The sequence below is a fragment of the Sapajus apella genome, unplaced genomic scaffold (assembly GCF_009761245.1).
Source record: "Sapajus apella isolate SASKATOON/1434 unplaced genomic scaffold, GSC_monkey_1.0 scaffold1, whole genome shotgun sequence".
Classification (NCBI taxonomy): Eukaryota; Metazoa; Chordata; class Mammalia; order Primates; family Cebidae; genus Sapajus; species Sapajus apella.
The window spans coordinates 78314371-78336597 of NW_022436941.1; the positions used below are offsets into that span (position 1 = coordinate 78314371).

At 35.3% G+C, this 22227-nt stretch overlaps 1 protein-coding gene across 4 annotated transcripts in view; it reads left to right on the top strand.

The window, feature by feature from the left end:
• Positions 1 to 22227, top strand: part of PDE4D (phosphodiesterase 4D) — a 1549195-nt gene that overhangs the window by 497029 nt on the left and 1029939 nt on the right. For all 4 annotated transcript variants that reach the window (XM_032281891.1, XM_032281808.1, XM_032282629.1 and 1 more), the window contains exon 3: positions 9404 to 9633. In XM_032281891.1, the coding sequence (XP_032137782.1) occupies positions 9404 to 9633 (230 nt within the window). The remainder of the gene's footprint in view (positions 1 to 9403; positions 9634 to 22227) is intronic.

A 22227-nucleotide genomic window follows, 5' to 3' on the forward strand; every position in this document is an offset into this window, starting at 1 on the left:
TCTTTATTTCTACTCCATTTTCAAAAGACAGTTTTGCCAAAAATAGTATCCTTGGTTGACAGATATTTTTCTTTCAGCACTTTGAATATATTGTCCCACTCCCTTCTGGCCTATAATGTTTCTCCTGGGAAATCTGCTAATAATGTCATTGAAGCTCCCCTGTACATGTTAAGCCATTTTTCTCTTGCTGTTTTCCAGATTCCCTTTTTGTCTTTGATGTTTGACCGTTTGATTATAATTTATATTGGTATGATGGTTTTTCCAAGTTAGAGTTTTATGAGCGTCTTGAATTTGGTTGTTCATTTCCTTCCTCAGCTTTGGCAAGTATTTAGCCATTATTTCTTCAAATAAGCTTTCTGTCCCTTTCGCTCTTCTCCTCAGATTTGCATGATGTGTATATTAGAACATTTGATGGTGTCCCATAAGTATCTTAGAGTTTCTTCACTTTTCTTTATTTTTTTTTTCTTTTTGTGTCTCTGGCTTCGTAATTTTAAGTGGCCTCTTTGAGTTCATTTATTCTTTCTTTTGCTTGATCAAATCATCCATTGAAATTTCTAGTGAACTTTTCAACTCAGTTACCATATTCTTCATCTCCACGAATGTTTGTTTTCTTTTTAGTTTGTTGATATTCTCTTTTTGTGCCTGCATCATTTTCCTAATTTCATTTAGTTGTCTATCTGTATTCTGCTTTAGCACATTGAGTATCTTTAAGATAATTATTTTTAATTATTTACCAAGTAACATAAATTCTTATTTCTTTCTGGTTGGTACTTGGAGATTTACCTTGTTTCTCTGATTGTGTCATGTTTCCTTATTTCTTCAAGTGCCTAGTTATTTTTTTTTCTGACTTGTGCATTTGAAAAAGCAGCCACTTCTTCAGTCCTTATAAATTAGCTTTATACAGGTGAAGACCTTTGCCAGTTAGCCCACATAGAGATTTTGGGTGCCTCTCCTTTTTTTTTTTTAACCAAGGGGTACATCTTCTTTGAATTTGTGTGTGCACTTTACCAATTAGAGTAATCTGCTTTTTTTCCCCCAAGAAAAAATCTGTTTTAATCTCTTTTTCTGTCTGGTGTCCATCTATACCATTGCAGGTTCTGTGGCATTGTAATAAACCACTGAGTTATCTTTTGCTCTCTGCAGACCCCAGGCATCCAAATATGTGGATTTCATTAGTGGTCTGAGTCAGTCAAGGCAGAAACCAGTCTCTCAGAAAACACTCTGAAAAACCAGAACATTAGATATACATTCCACCCTTCTGTTTCTCTCCTAAGGAAGAAGTCATAAATTGGGATATTTTTCCTGATGACACCAGGCTGTGCTGGCTTGGGGGAAGGGCTATCATGGTTGACATGAAATGCCTTTTCTCATCTATTTCAACGAGACTGTTATTTTCTTTAAGTTTTCCCCAGGCACTGACACTTCTTGACTGGTTTCTGGAATTTTCATGAAGCTTTTTGGATCATATATTATTGTTAAGTAGGTGTCTGGGGTAGAGAATTAGGTCTCTCACTGATGAAACTCTATAGACTATGGTATTTAATATTGCTCTTTTTTTATTTCACATGTGCATAGTCACTTTCCTATCACATAATTTTCCCTCACAAATAGCTAACAGCGTTTCCTGAACACATAACAAGTTCTTATATAAGAAAATATTTAAGGGAATTTTGTATTGTTCCATGAAACTTTCTGTTGTTTATTTGCAGATGCCATACTTTTTGTTGTTACTGTGGCTTCATAGTAAAATTTTATATGTAGTAGGGCAAGACCATCCCCATGGTATATTTTACAACATGGACTCCCTAAATCCTCCAAAAAGTAAAATAAAAATATAAAAAAGAGATGATTTTCTTGAAATAACATTAAACGTAGAAACTTATTGCAAGGAACATCAGTCTTGATTATATAAGGCTTGGAAAATTTATGTAGATTTTTTAATCTAAGTTCTACTTATTCTTTTTGAGCTTATTTGTAAACATTTTGGTTTTCTTTGTTTTTATAAATGAGATGTTTGTGTGGTAGTTTTAACAACTGGCCTTTGATTTTATAAATAAAAGCCTTTTGCATATTTTACTTTAAAACTGGACAAACTTACCTGAGTATCCTTACTTTCTATTAGTTTTTAGTTGATTGGGGTGTTTCCTACATTAAACTAGGTTGTAATCAAATAAAGATAAAGTTGCCCTCACTTTTCTCCTAGTTTTATGCCTACTGAATTTGTTAGAGATTTTTGAAAAATAGGGGCAATATTACATTTGGGCTAAAACAGTGAAAGTTGGTATCAAGTAAACCTGGTCTCCAAACTCTGAAGGATCCTCAGTTAGAGCTCAGAGGTCTTAAAAAGGGTGGCTAGACAGAGGTCTGCATACACATTGCTGTGAGTCCTCAGACCACATAAGACACTCTTTTCTGTCTGAAATAAGGCTGGAGGCAGGCCTAAGTGGCCTGTGGAAAACTCCCGTGAAACTAGCCTGCTGTTCTCATTCCAGGCAAACTAACCTCTGTATGGTTGATAGTGTCACTATGGACAAACTAACCTGTTTAAGCTTCATTTTCCAAATCTTCAACATGGGAATAGCAACAGTTTTTCATACAGCTTTTATAAGAAACAAGTAGCTACCTCTACAGTACGTGTAATACAATAAATACTACTAATTTTGTATTATTATTATCCTGATCTTAATAAGCATGAACATGTTTCACCAGTAACTATAATGTTAAATATAAATTTAATATAAACATTCTTTTGATCCATAGTTTTTTTATCAAGGAAATATTTTGTAGTTATCTGAATATCAAAGCCAAAAGCAAAGCAACATTTCTGGCTCTCTGCATGTGGAGCGGGAACTTACCTTTACTTTGTCTCCCCTTTCCTCCCCACAGCCCAATATTTGTTAGTTTCTTCTAGCTTTACACACCCAGCTTATCATTATAAATATATCATCACTTAAATGACAGTTTTAGTTTTTGCTTTTATGTTTATACACATAGTTTTGATTGGTGTTGATATTTAAATAAAAGTTGAGAATAAAGACAATAGATTCTTTGTATTTCCCTTAACGTTAGGATTTGACCCCTGATTCCTCCAGTGAGAGACTTTCAAAACACTGAGAGTAAATTGGCAGAGTTTTAACCTGTACTTACAGTAAGACATAATTTTTATCTGCTAAAAAAAAACAATGTTAGGTTTTTTTCTATACTTGGGATTCTATTATTGTATATAATTATGAAGGAAATAATTAATAGAACTCATGTTTTCCTTAATTTTTTTTCCTTCTTCTACTAACAAAATAGAATTGACTTTAGCTTTTAAAGTCACCCAGGAAAGGTACAATGCTATTTATAAAAGGTTAACTGAATCCTAGAGTTGCTGATCGACTTTCTTGTGATGAGAATATACAGTAGAATATTACTGAATGAGAGGTTTTTCTATTCCTTTTTGGAAACTTTTTAGAAGTTTTGATGAGTTGTAGGAAATGGCTCTAGAAAGACTTCAGTGATTTCTGTCTCTTCTAATCAGTATGAAATCAGAGCCTATATTTGCATTATGCTCTGTGAATATGAAACCTGTTATCTTTGTGTTAACCTGAAGTAGAAATTTTTGTTTTTATATAGAATTAATTTTGCAAGAGTTTCTTTTCTGTATCATTATACAAATATCCATTTGAAAATTGATTGTGTTAAGCCAATGCAATGTCCTTTTCTATATTAAAAGACATTAGATGGTTTAGTGCCTTGACTTGTGAGTTTCCTGTAAGATTATTTAGGCTATAATAGTATTTAGTTTTAAGATAAAGCATACCTAATAAGTAATGAGATAAGAGGAAAATCACTTGGCATAAGACTTAGAGAATCTTAAGGCTCATTTTCAATTATTGCTTTAGTGCATTATTATTATTATTATTATTTGCATTTTAGGTTTTGGGGTACATATGAAGAACATGCAAATATCAGAGACTGTGAGATTATTAGGAACCACAGAAATGTATTTAACCCTAGTCATGTGCATGCCCATGTTCTAAAGGCCATTTAAGTAGTTTGCTATCTACTTTTGAAAGCAAAAACTTAAACAAAGAAATTAATTAAATACCTTGGATAGAATCTAAAGGAAACAAAAGAGAAAATAGTAATAAATTTAACGTTCATTCATTGTGTTAATTATTATGGAATTGCTTACTTTAGGCATGTATTTCAGAAAGATATTTGTCCTAACAGTAAAAAGCATAACATTAAAGTTATTTATCTGTCAATTATTCCATGTAAGTTGGCTAATTATTGAATATAATTTTATTTTACTACAAGGCAATGGGTTCATATTAAATTTATTTAAATATATTTGCATATCTTTTATTTTGATATTGCATATCTTAAAGCTAAATAGGGTTATTTCTAAGTCCCATCAATAGCAAGGTGAACGTTGTATCATTTTATTAGTATGACTTTAATTATATTTTTAAAATTGAAAAACAAGACATTTTTATAATAGGGAATATAGAAGCTAATAATTAATAAAGATACTAAAATAAAATCATTACCAATACTATCTAGGAGAGCCATTTCAGAGAATTGGGATATATCCTTAAATAATTGTTTTTTGAATGTAATATGTGACTTTTTTGTTTTGTTTTGATGTTATTGTTTCATAAAAATAAGAGCACTCTATAATCTGTTCTTTTCACTCAACATTATATCATTAACATGATTATGTATTCTTCTACATTATTTTTAACAGCCTCATAGTATTTCATCATATGATGTATCAACATTTATTAAGCCAGTCCCTCAGTACAGCAATTAGATTACATCTAGTTATTATAAATGAGCTAGAGTGAACATCTTTGTGCCTGGGTATTTGCCAAACAATTTTATTAAACTATGTCTAAAATGTCAAAACCATTAGTTCTCAAACTTCAGTATGCACTAGAATGATACTGCTGACTTATTCAGACTCCTAAGCCCTAATCACAGAGATTGTGATTAGGACAATCTGGAATAAGACCTGGAAGTCTGAATTTTAGCAAGCACCATCTAAGATTCTAATGCAAAGGGTTTGAACATCGCGTTTTGAGAAACAATGACTTGGAACATTAGAAATACTATCTTTTCTATCATCTCCTTTCCATAAGGCCAGTTTCTAGCAATAACATAAGATACCTATTGCTCTTGCAATTAGTTTTACATCTCTCTCCAAAATAATGGCATTTAACCTCCTACCTTATACCTGATAAGGTTGTTCTCTTTATTTCTGAGCCATAACTGATACACATTGATCTAGGGTGCAAAAAAGCCACTTATACTGTTTTTGAATGGAAAATGTTAGAATATAGCCCTCTACTGCTTTGTCATTTATATTATAAAGATAAAAGTAATTATAGAAAGTTTGGGTTTAAACTGACAGTATAAACATGAGCATAAACTTCATTTTTAGTAGAGATAATTCTCTCAAAAAAGTTACCTCTTGAGGCAGTTTTATCTAAAAGAGAATGTCACAAACATTAAGTCATTCAACAAATAACCTCGGTTATATAAAAGTATTTTTGCAATTGCATTATAACACCCAGAGTAGGCAGCTAAATGCTTGTAAAAAGATGTTAACTTTGGCCAGCTATATTTAGTGCTACTGAAGATTTGCTAGACTCATCCTTTGTTCTTCCTTTCTGTGTTCATCCGGAAGAAGAGTATTTACACATATATTAGTCACAGTTCTCTAGAGAGACAGAACTAATGGGATAGATGTATATATGAAAGGGATTTTATTATGGAGTATTGACTCACGATCACAAGGTGAAATCCCACAATAGGCAGTCTGTAGGCTGAGAAGCAAGGAAGCCAGTTCAAGTCCCAGAACTTCAAAAGGAGGGGAAGCCGATTTCAGTCTGTGCCCCAAGACCCAAGAGCAAACCACTGGTATAGGTACAGGAGTCCAACTATTTTAGGACAGGAGTCTGATGTTCGAGAGCAGGAAGCATCCAGCACAGGAAGAAGACGGAGGCCAGAAAACTCAGGCATTCTAATCCTTCCACGCTTCTCTGCCTGCTTTTATCCTAGCCATGCTTGCAGCTGATTAGATGGCGCCCAACCACATGGAGAGTGGGTCTGCCTCTCCCAGTCTGCTGAGTGAAATGTTAATCCCTTCTGGTAACTCCCTCCCTCACAGACACATCCAGGAACAATACTTTGTATCCTTCAATCCAATTAAACACTTAGTATTAACCATCACAACACACATGTCATTAACTTAATCATGACCTGTTTGCAGTTCAGGAGTGAAGTTCTGTTCTTAGAGGAACTTCCTAAGCACACAGAAGCTCACTTTCCCAATCTAAAAGCTAAGACTGTTCCATGTGCATATGCCTTCTATTTTTTTTTCTATATTTGTTATCTCACAGAAACATTGATTTGCCATTGGTTGTTGCAAAATCAGTATTCTATAACTGGAAGTGGTGTTAAGGTTTATTTTGTATAACTTCTTGATTTTATGCCTAAGGAGACTAAAGACCAGCAAGGTTAAGATGAGCAGATCTGGAACAGGTTATTAGAGCAGTTTGTATCTTATGTTACTGCTAGAAAGTGGCATTATTGCAAGGAGATGATGGAAAAGATCATATTTCTAATGTCTCCAAGTCATTATTTTTAAAAAATGTATTGTTTAAACCCTCTGCATTGGGATCATAGGTGGTGCATGCTAAAATTCAGAGTCCCAGGTCCTATTCCAGATCTGCTTGTCTTAACCTTGCTGATCTTTAGTCTCTGCAGACAAAAAACAAGACATTATACAAAATACACCCTAAGACCCCTTCCAGTTATGAAGTACTCTGATTTTGTTACAACCAATGGCACTTCTTAATCACACCTGAGTGATTAGGGGTAGAACAGGGGATAAAATTTCCATCTTCTCATTTAGTGACAGATTGTCATTCATTTCTAATGTTTGTGTAGGACTGCTCTCATCTCAGTTTTGTTTAATTTTTCAAATGAAAATGTGAAGCTTATTGAGTTACACTCAGTTAGAATGTGTTCTGTTCTTTTCTAGTAATACTCACTCTGCCAGGGACTGTGCTTGTTAAGGTAGTACAGTGTGGTGGCTTTTAGCTCCGGTTTTAACTAGAAGAGATTTGAGTTTGGATCCTGACGTGTAGGATCATCAGTCATCCTGGTTGCCTTGGGACTGTGGGGTTTCCCCGGACTTAGGACTCTGAGTGCTAAAATCTAAAGGTCCCAGGCAAAGTAAGATGATTAATCACCCCATTAGCCATGTGTCTGTGTGGCCAACTCATGCTATTTGATAGGTCTCTGGTTTTTTGTTTTTTAATGTGTAAAATGGGAAAAGAAAAAGGAACTAACTCATGGATTTTATTAAAAATTAAATGAGACAGTATGTATAAAACACAACACTGCTTAATAAGAACTCAATAAATATTAGTCATTATTATTGATGTTGTTTTATAAAGCACGTAGATTCCTCAAAGCACAGATTCTCAGAATTTAGGATTTGAAATAAATAAACTTTCTGTTTTAGTTTTGACCTCTTTTTTTTAACCTTCTCAGTCCCCTTCTATTATCTTGTTTGTCTATACAACTGGACAATACAACCCAAAGTTGGATAGAGTCCACCACTGCATATGCTTTCACCTTTTTCAAGATATAAATCAGGAAGATAAAAATTTTCTATTTGGGAACCAATATGAAGAATGAGCATCAAAGACAGCATAGTGCTATACGAAAAAAAAGGGAATTAGCCTGGATTATAATAGGTGCCATTTTGTTGAATACAAACTCTTTGCCAGACATTGGTGCTTCAAATACTTTTTATATTTGGTCCAGACAATGAACCTGAGAGGTAAATATTATTATCTCAGTCTTCAGATGAAGAAGCATCTTCAATGAGCCTTAGTTACTTGCCCAAAGCTAGTTGTATACCAAGGAGTGTAAGAAACAAGGTCTGCATGTTCCAAACTTGATGAATTTCTAACTTGTAGCCAACAGGTTAATTTAGGGAAATATAACCTTCCCTCCCTGGGCTAGCTTCTTCACCCGTAGAACTCAGAAGGGAAGGAAATTGCCATATGTGAGTGCTAATCACAATGCAGGTAAGGAACTATGTACATCATATGCATAGTCTCATTTAATTCTTGTATGTAAATATTAGTCCCATTTTTATAATAAAGAAACAAGCCTTAGAGAGACTAAGCAACACTCTAGCAATACAAATAGTAAAGTGGGAGTGCAAGGATTCAAAAACCCAGCACTCTGTAGAAGCATGCTGTAACATTTGGTGATTCTATAATTTTCAATATGTGGATATAGTAAATATTGCTAGAGTAGACTTTCCAGCCATTTGGAAGCAGTTATTGCTCATGTGATAATATATTTTTCTCAGCTAGAATCAAAATATTAAATTTTCTACTTTATTCTAGACCTGCGTTTACCTTTGCATGTGAATAACATGGATGAAATTTGCAAAATTCAGCTGTGACTTAAATACAGTTCTACTGTGTCCTCAAGTTTCTTTCAAGTCTTTTTTTTCTTATTACCCTCTCAGCCTTCTTAGAAAAACTGGCAAGAGTATATCTGAGTAAGATGTGACATATGAAAACATATGCTTCAAATATGGGCCTTAAATATGCAGAAAAAATAGGACTTTTTTTCTCCCTGTCTCTTCATGGGCAGGCATATGAGAAAAATATATATAAATATACAGTCATGTGCTGTGTAACTTTTTAGTCAATTATGGACCACAAAAATCATGGTGGTCATAAGATTATAACACTGTATTTTTACTGTATCTTTCCTATGTGTAGATATGCTTAGACATGCAAATATTTTCCCTTGTGTTACAGTTGCCTCCAGTATTTAGTACAGTAACAATGCACCATCCAGGTTTGTGTAAACACACTGTTATGTTCCCACAATAAGGAAATTGCCTAATGATGCATTTCTCAGAATGGATCGTTATCAAGTGATGCATAACTCTGTGTGTGTGTGTATATATATACACACACACACGTATATATACACACACTGACACATGCATATATCAAGATATGTATTTATTGTTGTTTGCAATTCATTTCATAGAAGTTATAAAAACATTTTGATTTATCCTTGATTTTATAGAATTCATGCACAAAGCTAATAAATTCTAAGATTCTGAAGATGTTAACTTATAACCAAGCCATACTTGGTGAACAAATTTGCTATTTTAAAAATAAATAGATTTTAGTTTGGAGTTCTAAACATTTAATCAAATATTGTTCAGTTAATGTCACTGTTTTATTTGTAGCATTTTTCATGTATAAGTTTACTTAATTTCTTTCCCAGGATAGTATTAAGCCATTAGCTAATAATAAACACTGTGACTTTTGTTGATTATATGTGCTTTCTTGAACTATTACCTCAGGCCTCCGAGGAAACACTACATTCCAGTAATGAAGAGGAAGATCCTTTCCGTGGAATGGAACCCTATCTTGTCCGGAGACTTTCATGCCGAAATATTCAGCTCCCCCCTCTCGCCTTCAGACAGTTGGAACAAGCTGACTTGAAAAGTGAATCAGAGAATATTCAAAGACCAACTAGCCTCCCCCTGAAGATTCTGCCACTGATTGCTATCACTTCTGCAGACTCCAGTGGGTGAGTGCCCTCAGATGTCATTTCTCCATTTTATATTTTAGATGGTGACTGTTATCTGTGGTCTTTTGAGTTTGTGTGGCTCATTGCTTGATTTGAGTGGGAGAACAATGGGGTTTCTAGAGTCAAAAACATAAGGATGATTTTTCTCAGGTGACATTAGTATCCCTGCAGGAGAAGACATTTTAGTGAAATTGTTTTACAAGGAGGATCTGAAAACATATTGGTGAATGCTAATAAGCATTTGCAAAAGGGCAGTTGTACTTGGAAAATTAATATCGGCCATATGTGATTTAATAGAAAAAATTTTAACAAATGACAACGAATGGACAAATTACTGTGTAGGGATGGATCTAGAAACAGTAGGCAATGTTCATTGATGCAAAATGAATTTGGAATCAAGAATAGATTATATTGTAATTAGAATCAAAAGTAATATGCAGTGGTATTCACAGGTCTAAAAATTTTGCCTTTGACATTTTGAGGTATTGCTTACCAGAATACTATTTCAGTTCCCAGTATAAGGTGATTTTATTTGCATTAGTATGTATAGATCAGCCACAGCCACATCTCCATTGTGTAACATTTTTATTTCCTACTTTGCAGAGTATAATTTTTGTGTTTATTCTTTTTCGTGTTGTTTACCAATGGGGATTTACACTTTAATGCAACATCACCAGGTTACAAATTGTGAACGAAGGTAAGGATATTGGGCACATCCACTATTTGTTCTTGTGACCAGCTGCATTTTTAAGAATCTTGGATAGAAAGGAAAGAGGATAAAGCCAGTGGGCCGTAAATAGATAGACCCTTGAACATTTGCTAAGACCAGAAGAACAAAACAAATACTAGTTACAAATGTGATGCTCCCACATACTCTGCCAAGTTAAAGGCATCTCTAAGGAAAAATGCCTTTTAGATCTTGTTAAAGTTAGGAAGGTCGTGCTCAGAGGAAATTCGGCTAGTAACTCAACTCAAAGATACTGAATTTAGCTGTTTTACTGGTTATGGACGAGTCCGAGTGAACTGTGTTATGAAAAAGTATGAGGAAAATACCTAGATAAATAATAAGACAACAAATATTCACCTTGAAGCAATGAAAAGAGGAAATATGTTTTGTTTCTGTTGTCGTCATTGAACTATGTGTTTAAAGAATGATGTATACGGATTGATCAGACTCATACTGAAGCAGATGGGAATTTTATATGACAGCTAGACCCAAACATTTTTTGAAAAAATGCTGTTCCCCTGAAACTATTTCTCCTTTCGTTGGAATTAACATTGTTGCTGTTCTATCTGTGTAGAAGATTCACAGATAACAGGTGTATCCAGGGTTCCCAAGACCATCCTTAGGTTCAGTGATTTGCTAGGAGAGCTCTAATAATTCAGAAAATAGTCATATTCATGGCTCTGATCTATTATAGCAAAAGGATTCAATGCAAAGTAAGCAAAGGGAAAAGTAGACGGGACAAAATCTGGAGGAAACCAAACATAAGCTTCCAAGAGTCGCCAAGTAAAGTAAGACAAGTTACACTTAATTTCTCCGGTAATGAGTTGAGACAAGACGTGTGAAATGTGTTTACCAGGGATGCCTTCTACCAGAAATGCCGATTAAAGACTCAGTGCCTAGAGTTTTCACTGGAGGCCAGTCACTTAGGTACCCTCTGCCTAGGATATGCAAACTTCCAGATTGCCAGAAGGAAAGTGGGTATTCAGCATCAACCACATTATTGGCACAGACAGTTTAGGCAAATTGAGCCACTCTTACCATTTAGAGAATGGTGGATTACTCCTGAAATTCAGGTTCCCAGAGGCCAGCTAAAGGCCAGTCTTGAAAACAAGCCTTTCTATATTTAATTGACACAGTCCTGATTAACTGTTTATTGCACATCAGTTTATCTTAGAAGTTATCTTACTTTCTTCACATTTGTGGAAGAGGAGGTTATAATTAAAATTAAAATGTTCTAATGTATTCAGTTAGCTTTGGTTATCTCAAAAACTTTGGTTACTAATCATGATTTCTCATTTTGAGTTGGTGTTATATCATGTGCCCTTAAAAAAGTGATGCAGTATACTTAATAAATCTCTGTATAGTTGGACATTGTGTTTAAAATCTTGGGCTGTACACAGTGGCTCATGACTGTAATCCCCGCACTTTGGGAGGCCAAGTCAGGGGATTGAGTGAGCTCAGGAGTTCGAGATCAACCTGGGCAACATGGCAAGACCCCATCTCTATCAGAAATACAAAAAATAAGCTGGGTGTGGTGGCCTGCTCCTGTGGTCCCAGCTACTCAGGAGGCTGATGCGGGAGGATCACTTGAGCCTGGGAAGCCAGAGGTTGCAGTGAGTCAAGATTCTGCCACTGCACCCCAGGCTGGGTGGCAGAGAGAGAACGTGTTGCTAAAAACATTCTCTAAGTGCCAAGGAATTTCAGGATTAGGATTGTCTATGTCATAACATTTCTGATTATTCAAATTTATTTCCATCTTCATTAAAAGTCTAAGAATCAAGTACAATTGATCCTTGAACAATACAAGTTTGAACTGCATGGATTCCCTTATGTGAGGGTTCTTTCCAACCAAACACAAATGGAAAATACAGTATTCATGGGATGTGAAACTCATGAATACAGACGGGTTGACTTTTCATATATGTGGGTTCCCCAGGGCCAGTTGCAGGACTTGGGTATCCACATGAATTTTGGTACATGTAATCCTGAAACCAATCCTCTACATATACCAAGGAATGACTATATAAGCAATATCATCCTTACTATTAACAAACATATTCAATATTATGAAGAAAATAATGTTTCTTTTTGAGAGATGGAACAAGGATATCTTTTCAAAAGTAACAATATGCAAGAATGGCCAATCAACAAGAACCAAGCTAAGTAGGTAGTAAAGGTAATATTAACTTTGGAAGCCAGAACAATTTGTGAATTGAATATTGAGGAATAGAAGATTTAGGATTATGATTTTCTGGAATGTCGAAGCTTTGGAGGAGAAATAGAAGGTAAAGTTTGGGCTTATATTCTGCAGCCATTTCAATTATCCAGGAGGCCCAGATTCCTTCACAGCTGTCAGAAAGAGTGAATGGGAAATTTAGCCTATTTTAACTGTGTTGTCTACAGCCCAGTTCCCCATTATTAAAGGTTCGTATGTCCCCAAGTCCCATTGTCAACCTACACTGAGACCAGACCTTACAATTTCAAATCTTTGATGATAAAGGCAACTTTTCATGCCCTCCAGATTTATTTTCCTTTCCTTCTTAACATCATAGCCTTTTGCTCTTTCTTTTGGCATATCAGTATGCCAGATACTTGCTTTGTCAAGTGTCAAGAGGTGGGTCTAGAAACTTGTTTCACCCCTTTAGAAAGCCACAGTATGGCCCTGAAAATCATTAGTTTCTGAGAAAGAACTTTGGCCTGCAAAATATGTGCTATAGATGACAGCTGTTAGCTTCCTCATGAAGTACTTGGGTTAAAAGACTGAGTTCAAAAGGACTTTTAGTCATTCACACTTCTATATTTCTACTTTGAGTTTTTTTTCTCAAGCAATGTGAATGTGTTCAAATTCCTAAACATTTTTACAATTCCTTTTGAGTATGCCTAAACTGTTAGGTTGTGTGTGTGTGTTGTGATTTAGCAAACTTTAGAAACTGTAAATTAACAGAAAACAGGATTATTAAGGCCTGGGTTGCCTACAACCCTGAATTCATTTGCAAGTTAGCTTTTCATACAGAGTAGGCTTCATGACTCTTTACTGGCCTTCCTCGAAGTAAGAAAGACAGCTATTAATGACTTGAAATGTTATGAACGTACCAAAGAAGTAATTTGGAAAGTCACATTCTCATATTTTCCTCATAATTTTCTGTTATACCAGTTTTCTCATATTGTAAGTATTTAACATATAACATCAAAAATTACTAATCCTACACTGGGAAAATATTAGAACAAATAATGTTTGTTGTTAATGTCTGTTTCCTTATTGGAATTGGCTTCAGAGATCCTCTACAAATAACTCTTGGGGTGGTGATGGATGTTCTCGCAGATTTGGGAGTCAACCAAAAATTGGCTTCTGTTTCAGAAAGTTGTGATTATTATGGACTTGTGACATTTATGTTAAGAAGTCAGTATCTGGCATCTGCCTGCAGACATGTCTTGCTGTTAAATTATGTTTGGAATGAGAAGGGAGGTCCTCCCTACTTCTGCACAACCCTATACTCCCTTCACAACCTTGCTGACTTCTAAATAGTTTCCTGTTCAGAATCCTTAGGAGGAAATAGGATCTCCTTTCGGCCCTATCTTGGGCCCTGGCTTACATTCCCCCTGCAGTCCATGTGTCCCTAGACAATCTAAGGATGATCTAGCTTGCCACACACGTGGAAATCATTCCCAGAACACAGGTGGGAAGTTATGGGAACAAAGAAAGGGTTGGGGAGGTAGCAATAAAACTTTCTACTCGTGTTTCATTGCTGCATCTGCTGCAATAAAATGAGAGCCAAAAAGTGAGTTGTCCCCTTGTGACATGATGACATGCCTCTGGATAGATGTATATTCAGGAATGTGGGTGGGTGGAGAACATTACAAACACTTTCTCATCCCTAGTATCCTATTACCTGCCTGAAGAAATACACTGTGTAACTTTGTAACACTATGTCCTATAAAAAAGGAAAATGAAAAAAAATGTAAAAGAAGACATGGTCACTTTTGGGGATAAATTTACCCAACAGAGAGAGAAGAATTATTTTATTCATATAAGGGTTCATTTTACAAGGATTTTCCAGAAATATTTCCTTGATTTTTGTGCTATTAACAGAGGGACTGGTCCCAGATGCCAGTTAGACATTGGATTCTTTGACTAACCATTCTTCATCTTGTGTTCTTGAGTACAAACAGTACATTAGAGTGAACATTAAGAAAAGATTATTTTCAGCAATTTGTTACTGAATCAAAATCCAAACAGAAAATAAAAGGAAGAAAAACAGAAGTCTAGATGAAGCAGACACATCTGATCTTTCAAATTTGGCCTTTTAAACTTCAGAAGGTATTAATAATGGATATTTTGTATTTTAAATATTTTACATATAAGGATTTATAAAGATAGAGATTGTATTTCACAGTCTACCATGAAGCATGTACCTTCATATTTGATATATGTTCAAGTTTCAAGAGATTTACCTAAGTTCTTATGGAATGTTATATGGAATATCTATAACCCACTAGGCAAAGCTTTCCTAAATTGAAAATGGAACACATAATTTTGATTGTGAAACATTCTCTAGAAATATAGTATTCTTGAGCTAGATGAAATTTTTAAAGTAATCAATGCAAAAAATTGGGAAACAATACTTCCCATAATATTGAAGATGCATACTAAGCAGAAGAAACTGGGGTCTTTTGGTTTTGGTTGATTTAAATACAATTTATGACTGTAGTGTTTATCTAAACTTAACAGGACACTCACAAAATATCACAGGGCTTTTGTTTTAAAGCATTATTCTAATTTAATTATACCTGCCTTTCCTTTAAAATTTGTAAATTTGTCATTTTCTTTTTTGTTTGTTTTTGAAATGGAGTCTTGCTCTGTCATCCAGGCTAGAGTACAGTGGTACGATATCCAATCACTGCAACCTCCACTTCCCATGTTCAAGTGATTCTCCTGCCTCAGCCTCACAAGTAGGTGGGACTACAGGTGTGTTCCACCAGGCTATTTTTTGTTTTTTTAGTAGAGACAGGGTTTCGCCATGTTGGCCAGCCTGGTCTTGAACTCTTGGCCTCATGTAATCTGCCTGTCTCGGTCTCCCAAAGTGCTGGGATTATATGTGTGAGCTACCATGCCTGGCCCTAAATTTGTGATTTTCAAGCTTAAAATTAGAGTTGAAAGAGTGATGGAGCACTTTAAAATATCTGGATAAAAATCAACTCATTTCCAGAATCAGAGCAATTCTTGAATCTAATCTAAAATAAACAATGAAAAAATGTTGACAGTTTTCTCACCTGTCATAGAATCTCGAAAAGGTTTATGACGTATCTGTCATGCCTTCAATTTACAAAAAAAAAAAAAAATACGATCATTATCAAACTCCAATGTCTTTTTCAGGTTATCACAGTACCTTTACATTCCTGTAGTACTTTCTGGCAACCCTCATTGAGGATATGCTGAATGAACTGATAATATACCACAGTATTTTGCTTTATATCTGTGTGTCAGTCAAGCAACATGTACCAGGGGAAGGTTTACCTTTATAAATCAAAGGCTTCCATTTCACCAGTCTCCCATGTTCTTAAGAACACTAAAGAGGGTGGCAACTTTTGCGTTGACCAACATCAGAGCATCTGGTTCCTATTTTCAAAACTTTCTTGTGCCAACATGACTTGCTTTAGTAATATAAATTAGTTGTGGAATCTCCATATTTTTTAAAGGGAACCCAAAGAAGCATTTATTTTACTGTGAATAGTGCTAAGGCACAGTAGTATGTTAAGTACAAGGCAGAACCCAGCAAAGCCCTTTCCTGTGACTATTCCCATCACTGAATAATCAATGTTCCACTCCACAAATGATTTCTTTGCTACAAACACTGCCCTGCCTGAACATCCTGATATAATGCAGAACTGTGAATCACTGAAATGTTTAAGAAGAGTTTATAATTATTTAAAAGCATTTTTATTCTGTTTGACAATATTTGTATTTATGAAAAAAATATAGGTAAGCACATTCTGACCAATTTGTATTTGTTTAATTATTACATATTGCATAAATGTATAATACTGATTCAAACTTAATATGACCAGAGTGCATTGCTTGGAGTAATCCAAAGCAAAAAATATATTTTTAATTGAAATTCATTAAAGGATGAAGTTATCAAACTTTTTTCTCTACCAATGAGCATTACAAAATGAGAAAAAAGTTTCTTTAAAAAAAACTGTACATAGAAAACAAGCTATTGAAAAAAATATGATCTCTTGGGTTAAACACACTTCCCTCCCCCAACCAAAAAAAAAAAATCTAGCTACTTAGAATTCTTTCTAGAACTTAGAATTTCAGTATTATTTATAATTCCATTCCTCTCATTCATTTAGAATCTCCCCTCCAGTTGAAAGGAAGTAGATGGAGCCAAGCATGCATTTTTAGATGTATTTCAAATCTGAGGAATCCAACAAAAATAAATACCATTTAGTTATGTTGTTTGAAGTCATCTATGAAACATATCTGGATGATGGATTAACTTTATTTAACAGATTAGCATCATTTACACTGAAGTTTGTGGCTCTGAGTTTCAATGAAGTGAGACCTTTGTTCACATTCCCAGAGGGTGTTGTCTCAGGGGGTTCTGATTTTACCATGATGTGATTCCTAAACAATTGTGTTTAGTGCTAAATGTCATCATAAACACACACACACACACACACACACACACACACACACACACACACACTTTGCTGTGTGAAAGCTATATAAAGAAATTTAAAACTTTAGAATATAAAAGCTTTTTAAATGTATAATTTATAATGTATAAATAATATTTAGAATATAAAATTTATAATACATAAATACTATACTTCTTCACCATTGACTTTCTGAAACTTTTGATCACATATTTCAAAGGTGGTCTCCCTCTTTACTCATATATTAACATTCTGTGTCCCAGTTAACGTGTGATTTTGGCTTTCTAATTTCTCCAAAATTATTTAATACAGACTAACTTTATTTCTTGAAGGTATATACTAGACATCCATCAGAAATATTGGGGATTCAGAGTCACACCACTGTAATAAAGCACATATCACAATAAAGCAAGCCACACATACTTTTTGGGATTCCGGTGCATATGAAAGTTATGTTTACACTATACTGTAGTGTGCAATAGCATTGTCTCTAAGAAAACAATGCATACACCTTAAGTACAAAATACTTTATTGCTAAAAAATGCTAGCAACTATCTTCACCTTCAGCAAATCAGAAACATTTTGCTGGTGGAGAGTCTTGCCTCAATGTTGGCTGCTGACTGATCAAGGTTGTGATTGCTGAAGATTGGGATGACTCTGACAATTTCTTAGAATAACACAACAATGAGATTTGCCACGTCCATTGATTCTTCCTTGCACGAAAGATTTCTCTGTAGCATGCAATGCTGTTTGATAGCATTTTATCCACACTAGCCCTTCTTTCAAAATTGGAGTCAATCATCTCAAGCCCTGCTGCTGGTTAATCTACTAAGTTTATATAATGTTTTAAATCCTTTGTTGCTATTTCAACAATGTTCACAGCATTTTTACCAGGAGTAGATTCTGTCTCAAGAAATCACATTCTTTGCTTCACCCGTAAGAACTCCTCATTCATTCCAGTTTTATCATGAGATTACAGTAATTCAATTACATCTTTAGGTTCCATTTCTAATTCTAGTTCTCTTGCACTTTCCACCACATTTGCAGTTACTTTCTCCACTTGAAACCCTCAGAGTCATCTGTGAGGGTTGGAATCAATTTCTTTGAAACTCTTGTTAATGTTGATACTTTGACCTATGCCTATGTATCACAAATATTCTTAATGGCATCTAGAATGGTGAATCCTATCAAGGTTTTCAATTTACTTTTCCTTGATCCATCAGAGAAATAAGTATCTATGGTAGCTATAGCCTTATTAAATGTATTTCTTAAATAATAAGACTTAAGAGTTGAAATGACTCCTTGATACATGGGCTTCAGAATGAATGTTGTGATAGTAGGCATGATAACAACATTAACCTCCTTGTACATCTTCAGCAAAGCTCTCGAGTGACTAGATACATTGTCAATGAGCAGTAATATTTTGAAAGGAATCTTTATGAGCAGTATGTCTTAACAGTGGACTTAAAATATTTAGTAAACTATGCTATAAACAGATACACTGTCATCTAGTCCTTATTTTTTATGTATAAAGCACAGGCAGAATAGATTTAGCACAATTCTCATAGACCCTAGAATTATTGGAATATTAAATGAACATTGTCTTCAACTTAAAGTCGCCAGCTGCATTAGCCCCTACCAGGAGAATCAGCTTTTCTTTTGAAGCTTTGAAGCCAGGCATTGACTTTTTCTGTCTAGCAATGAAAGTTGTAGATGGTATCTTCTCCCAATAGAAGGCTATTTTGTCTCCGTTGAAAATCTGTTGTTTAACGTGGCTGCCTTCATCAATGATCTTAGCTAGACCGTCTGGATAACTTGTTGCAGTTTATACATGACCACTTGCTGCTTCACTTCTCACTCTTTTTTTTTCCAACTTTATTTTAGGTTCAGAGGATATTTATTCAGGTATGTTAAATGGGTAATTTGTGCACCCTGTACTTTTATGTATTGGAGATGACTTCTTTCTTGTAAACATCATGAACCACCCTTTGCTGGCATCCAGCTTTACTTCTGCAGTCCTCACCTCTCTCAGACTTCATTGAATTAAAGAGAGTTAGGGTCTTGCTTGGGATTAGGCTTTGGCTTAAGGGAATGTTGCAACTGGTTTGATCTTCTATCCAAACCACTAAAACTTTCTCCACATTAGCAATAAGGCTGTTTGGGCTTCCTGTCATTTCTGTGTTCACTAGAGTAGTACTTTTAATTTCCTTCAAAAACTTTTTCTTTGTGGTCACAACTTGGCTAACTGGTGCAAAAGGTCTGGCCTTCAGCCTGTCTTGGATTTTGACCTGTATTCCTCACCAAGCTTTATTATGTCTGGCTTTTGACTTCATGTGAGAGACCTGTAATTCTTCCTTTCAGTTGAACACTTACAGGTCATTGTAGGGTTATTGATTGGCCTAATTTCAATATTATTGTGTGTCAGGGAATAGGGAGACCTGAAGAAAAGAGAGAAATTGGGGAATGGCTAGTCAGTGCAGCATTGAGAACACAGACAACATTAATCCATTAAGTTTACTGTCTTCCACAAGCATGGTTTGTGGCACCCAAAAAATTTCAGTGGTAACATCCAAGACTACTGATCACAGATCACCATAACAGATATAATAATAATGAAAAAGTATAAAATATTGTGAGAATACCAAAGTATGTTATAGAAACACAAAGTGAATACGTGTTGTTGGGAAAAAATGGTGCCGACGGACTTGCTTGAAGCAGGGTTCCCACAATATTCAATTTGGAAAAAACACAATATTGTGAAGTGTAATAAAGGAATATGTTAGTCTGTTTTGCATGACTATAAAGGAATACCTGAGACTGGCTAATTTATAAAGAAAAGAGATTTATTTGGCCCCTGGTTTCGCAGGCTGTCTGTGCATGGCACCGGCATCTGCTTGGCTTTTGGTTAGGCTTCAGGAAGTTTTATTCATGACAAAAGGTAAAAGGGGAGCAACTGTGTCACATGACAGGAGAGGGAGTAAGAGAGAGAGGGCAGGGGTCACACTCCTTTAAACAATCAGATCTTGCAGTAAGTCATGACCACAGGGAGGACACCAAGCCATTCATGAGGGCTCTGCTCCCATGACCCAGGCATCTCCCATTAGGCCTACCTCCAACATTGAGGATCAAATCTCAATATGAGATTTGAAGATTACGAATACGCAAACCATATCAATCAAAGCACAATAAAACACGTATGCCTGTATTTATACATATGTTATAAAACAATTAAAAACAATAAAATCATACATGCAGGGGATCCTGATAAATATGCTCAGCCTCTCAATCATACGTTAGTCATGTGTTAATATATTCACTTTACATTCATCCAACAAATAGTGAGAGTCTGTCATTTGCTGTATACTGAGCCATGTGCTGGTGACCCAAGGCTCAACAAGATAAAACACAGTCTTTTCTTTCACAGAGGATTGAATCAAGTAGGGCACATGCAAGAAAATAGACCACTATAATCTTATTTGTGACATATAATGTACAAATGTGACTACAGACAAATGGAGAAATATGAAATCTCATTGGGGAGCAAACTCACTTGACTTGTCAGGAACTGACACCTAATCTGAGATCAAAAGAAAATGATACCAAGCAGAGAGAACAGAAGGTCAAAGTCCAGGGATAAGATTAAAGTAGAGTGTCTGCATTTAGATAACTAGAAACTGCTAAAACATGGCTAGACCATAATATCAATTAAAGGTACCATTGATAAAACTTACCACTAACTTTTCATGTAACCAATATGTGAGGTTTTATAATATTTTCCAGGAGTGCTAAGCACCTATGATATAAGCACTGAAAAGGCAAACAGTTGGATTAATCCAAAATTGGAAAGAAGGTGCAATATAAGAAAAATAGGGCAAGAGATTTGAAGGTATTTGAAAGAGAGTGAAAGAAGTGATGAATTGTGGCAACTAAGCTGGCTATGGAAATGAGGGAATATGAGAAGATACTGATATAGAAAGTGTTCAAGATCTCTAGAAATCTCTATGATGTCAAACAGGTGAAATTAGAATAACTGAGCAAACAAAAGGTAGATCATATTTGGAGGATAAAATGAACCTCATAAAGATGTAAGTGCTAGAGGTAATTTAAGGTATGTTTAAGATGTAGAAGGGTGTCAGGGAAGAGGGTGACTGCTGTGGAAAAGATGTAGCTGAGGAATTGAGAGATCGGGGCATGAGGAGATGCTTCCACATTAACATCAAAGTCACCCAGGACTGCAGCAGGATTCAAGCTGTCAAGATGCTAAAAAGATGGACAGTTTTCAGTGAATGAGAAACTGACCAAAGAGACTGACAGAAGTCAGAGATGAGGAAGTAGAGTTGATTGGCATAGTTGTCAAACGAGAAGTTTTCACAAGAAGATAGAAGAGTAAGTAAATGTGAGTAACTAGGAGAGCACCCATTTCATCTTGGGACCCAGAGAGGGCATTGAGAACCACAGCACCCTACCCTGAATCCACCACAGGGAAGTGGCATCTTCAGCAAAGAGCCAAGTTTGAAAGAAGTTAGGATCTGGGACGACTTTGTGGTGGCAAGGTTGAGGAGGAAGCAAAGTCTGTTTGCTGTGGAAGAAGGGCTCCAGAGGAACTGACTGAATAATATAGAAAGAATGAGAGTGGGAGAATAGATAGGAGCGGGAAATCACAGTGCAACATGGGGATGAGAAGCTGAAAGAACAAAGGGAAGAGGAAGAAGCTCTATATCGGGTGGTTCTCTGAGAGATGATTATGAAACAGCATTCCAAAACATCTTCAATAATTGGTCCAGCTGTCCACTGACTGACATGTGTTAACCCAGAGAATGAGAAGTTGAGCATAGTTAGTAGGTCTTTTGAAAAGATTGCGGGGATTGTCCTAATTCCAGTAAGTAGGTCTGCCGTGGTTTTCTTGGGTTCCTAGTACCTTCTAGCATCTATTGGAGAATAGCAGAAGCTTCTGGTGTTTTGGGACTTCATCTTCCAGATTACTCAGCTGTTTTCTGGAATTATTACAGGCTGTGGAGTATGGAGAAGGATTTGATTTTTTTAAAATATGCATTATCATTTTCAAAGTATTTGTTTATCTTAAATAATTTTTCTATATAACTCTAATATTTTGCCAGCAATTATAACAACTTTGATATTTTGAATCAGCATTTGAGTTTGCTCTTGAGAATTTTATTGCTTAGAAATAATCATTGAATTAAACACTA